General features: G+C 37.5%; 1 protein-coding gene across 1 annotated transcript; it reads right to left on the reverse strand.

Moving 5' to 3' along the window:
- Positions 1-1,084: 1,084 nt before the first annotated feature.
- On the reverse strand, positions 1,085-4,548 carry LOC121420529 (zinc finger protein 678-like). The gene is made up of 2 exons (XM_041615199.1): positions 4,098-4,548; positions 1,085-3,286 (listed from the first exon to the last, which is right to left on the reverse strand). Exons 1-2 carry the CDS (start codon positions 4,540-4,542, stop codon positions 1,662-1,664), a joined length of 2,070 nt encoding a protein of 689 aa, XP_041471133.1. The 5' UTR covers positions 4,543-4,548; the 3' UTR covers positions 1,085-1,661.
- Positions 4,549-5,545: the final 997 nt, after the last annotated feature.

Below are 5,545 nucleotides of genomic sequence, written 5' to 3' on the forward strand. Positions count from 1 at the left end.
ATACTCAGAAAACACAGAATAATGTTGAGTCTGACTAGCTCTTGATGTCATCTTTCTATTTATTCATATGCTTTTAGTGATGCTGGCCTTCATCAGGTCAATAATATTAATAATGATAATAATGTCATTAACTATAAAAGTACTTACCGGTACTATATACATGTAACGATATACATTCATTTATCAGGAATAATTCATTCCAAATCTCTAGCTCAAGTTCCCTTTAAGCATCCAGAGCATTTTAAAGAATTAATCCTGCACAGGCCCCTAGGCATGATTCACCTCACCTGGGTTGAGTGCAGCACAATGTTGGCAAATTTCTTGCAGAAGGAAAATACCTCACGGCTGGGAACCCTCTGATTGAAAGAAGTCATAACCACTCAGCTGCGACATCCTCACAATAATGAACATTTATATAATTATGATAATATTGGCTGACCTTGAGGGGAACATGGCCTTAGACGAGGGCAATGTGGGTCTTTTAACACACAAGACCTTAATTTGTGGCATTTTACATACAGGTAAAAAAAATGCACTCAATACATGTAGTATAAAAAAACATACCCTAAAAATGTAACCTTTGTTGTTAAGATTTGTCTTTGCCTTTAACTCATTTCATATACTCGAATAAAATTCTAACAAAAAATCGTCCAAAAATTATCAATTTCCTATGCATTTCATGTTTTTAAAAATTATGTATTTCCTTCTTTTTTCAAATATTTGTTTTTTATTGTTTTTTTTATCTTTGTCGGGGACCCTTTTGCGATCATAAGTAAAAATAATCACACATTTATGTATTGTATTGACTTTTATACACGGAATCACGTTTTCGAGCAATTGTTGGACTGACATGCGCTTACAAAATTTTGTGTAATTTTGTAAGCGCATACCCAGGCGTCACAAATTTGGTCTCAAAAGATGCGCAAGACTTGAAAAGAAAGTCAGCGAGCAGCATGGTAAAAAAAAATTGCGCAGCGGCGTAGCAACAAAACTTGTCAAATTGACCACCCCCCCCAGTTTAATCAGGGTAGATCCCAATAATGATTCCCTTTTTTCATTCTGATCTCACCTTTAACCAGTAAGCAAATGGTTTTCATTGAACAAAATATTGACTGTTTAATACTGTCTCTTTATAATTCTTTTTCATTTTCTTCTGTAGATTAAATTGATAGTTTTCCTTCATCAAAATCTATATGCACATCATTTTAAACGACTGTTCAGAAGCAACTTTTTCAAGGCTCGCAAAAATACTATCTCCCTGCATTTCTGTTAATTCACTCCTTTTTTTCTTTATACCCTAACAAATCCATTATACTTTGAGCCATCAAATAAATTCATGACAGGCATCTAAACTGAAAGATGGTATATAATGTACTTATTTACAGTAAACACACATACGTAATGCCCGTGATGTGATAATTACTCACCAATTGAAAGAGGTTTTAGGACATTTCGTCTTCACTCTACTGAAAATTAGCTTGTTCGCATATTAAAATCATTACTTTATAGATATTGAAAAAATAGTTCTTTAACTGAAAGATGGTAGCAGTATGTGCATGAATGTTCATAAACCTAGCCCTTAGTGGGGGGGGGGGTTCAAACTTTCAGATCAGTATACATGTATTGCTATCATCCCCCACAATGCTCCGACCGGATTTATGTCAGTGACATCTAAGAATGTGAGACCTCAAATATGCTTTAGATTTGAAACTCTTTGAACAAAAAGAACATATATATGGCCTTTCTCCCGTATGATTTTTCATATGGTCACTTAACTGTCGTTTTTGCCAAAAATTTTTCCCACAAATGGAGCACAGATATGGTTTTATTCCCGTGTGTTTTATTTTGTGAATTCTAAGTTGCCCCCAAAATGAAAAGCACTCCCCGCACTCGGCGCACTTACATGGTTCTTCTCCTGTATGGGTTCGGATGTGACGTTTGAGACAATGAGCTTTGAAGAATGTTTTCTTACACTGAGTACACTCAAATAACCTTTCTCTTGTATTCTTGTTCATATCACTAGGTTTTTCTTGCGTATGAATCTCCATGTGTTGATCGACATCAACTTTTCTTGTAAAATCTTCCTTACAGATGGAGCATAAATATGGTTTTTCTCCTGTGTGTTTAAGTCGATGATCAATAAGACGTGCCCAGGAGGTAAAGTTGTCGTCACATAAAGAACACTTTTTTGGCCACTCTACATCGTGTGATCTGACATGCATCCTCAGATCAGCTCTGTGGAATACTTCCTTACACTCAGAACATTCATACTGCCTTTCTTCCGTATGCATTCGCATATGGGCATTTAGCAGAACCAATCGGAAAAACGCTGCCTCACAAACAGAGCACTGGTACTGCATTTTTTCTTTGTGAATTCTCATATGGCTTTTCAGCTCACCAAGCGTGTGATATGATTGTTTACAGACAGAGCACTGATGCTGCACTTTTTCTTTGTGGATTCCCATATGGCTTTTCAGGTCACCAAGTGTGTGATATGATTTCTTACAAACAGAACACTTGTTTGGCCTCAACACACTGGGGTTCTCTCCCTTGTGACTCATCATAATATGGTATTTGAGCTGATCAAATTTGGCAAATACTTTCTTACAAGAAAAACACTCAAGATGTGATGCCATGTGCCTCTCCAGAGCGGCAGAGGATTGGAACCGCCATTCACAACTGGAACACTTATAGTACTTTTCAATGCACGCATCCTCTTCGGAACTCTTATCTTTACTTGAGCAATGATCTTGCTTTTCATTTATATAAACCACCACACTTGATTGAAGATTTGAGTCATCATCAAAGAGTTTGTCGCTAACTTGCAACCGTTCCTCAGCGTGGATTGTTAAGTGATTCCTTAGATCGTTGTGTTTCCGGAATCTTTCCTCACAGTAGGTACATTTGTAAGACTTATCTTCCCAATGGATCTTCACATGGCTCCACCAACAATCCCGGCTTTTGAATTCTTCATTGCAGATTGAACAACAAAACTTATTTCCTCTGCTGTCTGTATTCCCATCCAATCTTTTACCATCGCTATTTAATACGGAGGAACTCGTAGTAGCACTCTCTCCTTCGGGAGAGTCCACTTTGTTTGGTAAGAGAGACTCACTTGATGAGCTGCTCTCTCTCTCAGTTAAATCTGACTGGTTTCCAAGATGGAATTGCAGTGGAACCTCCTCTTGAAGATGTTTCCCATGTGACCTGTCACATGACGTATCACCTGATATATCCCCAGTGTTTCCAGTCCCTTGAGAGGTGCACTGAATACTTGGATTCCCACCTAAGATAAAAAGAGCAGGGAGAAACAGTGACTTACAATTTAAGATTTATCCCAGACATATTTTGTTTGAAGTTTGCTTTCCTTATTGAACCATCGATACTGACAATATGGTGAAGATGTTTAATACTGAGGAATAAATAGCTCTCACTTTAAGCTTTACTGGTACAAAGATAAAGGAGAAAAGTAATTAAATTGAATTAATTTTACAAATGTAAAATTTGCAATATTTTGTGTCAAAATGTTATTTATCATCATTATAATAGATATGTCACAAACTCTATCAAAACAAGCTAAGAAAACATTTTGGGGTCTACAATCTTTATTAGTAGAAGGCTACATAAACAATATTTATCAAAACTGAAATCCAATCTAAATAAAAATTGTTAATTGCTGTAAAAACTAAACAAAAGAGAATGAAAACAAAATATCGGTGCAAATTGATACAAATTCATACAAATTTTGACAAACAACACAAAATTTCATAATTTTTGTACTGTTCAACAGATCCCCCTTCAATTTTGACATTTTTACAGCAAAAGAGAGCTGTAGTCCAGCCCCATCCCCCAGAACGAAAACCTCATGAAATCGCAGTACATGCTACAAACACAAACTACAATCAGTGTAGGAGAAAAGGCCCAAACCCTAAGCCAAGGCTTCAATACCCAAGGCAAAGGCCCAGGCTCAACATCCTCAAGGCCAAGGCCCTCTCCTTAAGGCCATGGCTTTGGAAAAGTAGGCCTTATTTAAGGCACCTTGGGCCAAGACCGAGCATCAAGGCACTACAACACTGACTACAAATACAGAAACAAACCTTGATTGCTGCATAATTGTGGTTCATGCAGAAAAGATCCTTCATAACTGTCTGCAGACTCTTCCTTTGTATTAGAAATCAGGCGTTCCTCTTCAATATCAACAGGCTTTTCCTTTATAAAGGATTGGAGCTCCCTATGTACTGATGGAAGGAAGGAGTCACAACGATTGACATTGGTATGACCATCGGTGTCTTCAGGTTCTTGCTTTATAACGAATTTGAGCTCTCCTTCTGACAGAAGAACCACCATCTCGTTGCTATGAAGACCATCACCAGTATCCTTGGTATCACAGAAATCATCACTATTGGTGTTTTCAGGCTCCTCTACAAACTTTTTCTTCCTTTCCTCTGATGGATCAATCTCCATCTCCTTCCTCTCAGTGGTATCATCATCATTCTTTTCATCGGTATAATCATCTCCTGCACATTCGTCTTCCATCTCCATGGAATTGGTCAGATGGTTTCATCTTGATGACCTTGTATTGTTGATGGAGTGTTAGATTCAACGTCATCTGACCTTTGACCTTCCTGATCTATGTGCATCAGGGAAGTCTCCATTGTTGCATCTGCTTCTCTAGAATCGTGAGATACATTGTAAAACAGAAAGAGAATATGGGTAAAATAGAGATCACAGTACAATACAAATTACACAATGAAACCAAATTGCCTTCAACAAGGCAACAGCGAAAATGTATCTCATCCATTTTCACCTACAAATACACATGACCCCTGCAGGACTTATTAAAGTTCAATTTCATTATTTTTAGAAGGCCACTTTAGCTTCACAATAATAATAATAATAATATAGGATATTTATATTGCGCACATATCCACCTTGTTAGGTGCTCAAGGCGCTCCTATATTACCCGGCTAAGCTAGGCGTTCATAGCGCACACAGCTTCTTAAGGAATTACTTCCTACCGTTACCCATTTACCTCACCTGGGTTGAGTGCAGCACATTGTGGATCAGTTTCTTGCAGAAGGAAACTACGCCATGGCTGGGATTCGCACCCACGACCCTCTGTTTCAAAGTCCGAAGACTAATCCACTGGGCCACAACGCTCCACATGTACATAGTCCATAGTCTATAGAATGCATGCACATTTCTACATTTTTATACAACTTTTTAAAACATTTTTATACAAGTGCAGTGTGCGGAAAGGATAAAACAAAAGTTACCATTATGTGTTTTGACTTGCTTTCGGCCTTCAAAACTTTAAAAGTTAAATATTAAAGCCAGTCAAAAAGAAGGGCATCGCATCCATGCCCAGCCCCAGCCGGTATATTTACAATATTTACAAATGGCACGTATTTAGCCTTATATACTTGGCTTCAATATTGTACCCTTTGTTATGCATTTTGTTAATTACTGCCATGAAATTATTTGCTCTTGCACCGTTCATTATGTTTATTCCTATGCTAGTTTACCAACTGTACTCATGCAGATT

The sequence above is a fragment of the Lytechinus variegatus genome, chromosome 8 (assembly GCF_018143015.1).
Source record: "Lytechinus variegatus isolate NC3 chromosome 8, Lvar_3.0, whole genome shotgun sequence".
Classification (NCBI taxonomy): domain Eukaryota; kingdom Metazoa; phylum Echinodermata; class Echinoidea; order Temnopleuroida; family Toxopneustidae; genus Lytechinus; species Lytechinus variegatus.

Bases quoted from the DNA above. Each gene is read 5' to 3' on its own strand.
- LOC121420529 (XM_041615199.1), bottom strand. From the start codon at position 4,542: ATGGAGATGGAAGACGAATGTGCAGGAGATGATTATACCGATGAAAAG. The intron at 3,287-4,097 runs GTTTGTTTCTGT...TTTTTATCTTAG, and splicing joins ACAATTATGCAGCAATCAAG to GTGGGAATCCAAGTATTCAG.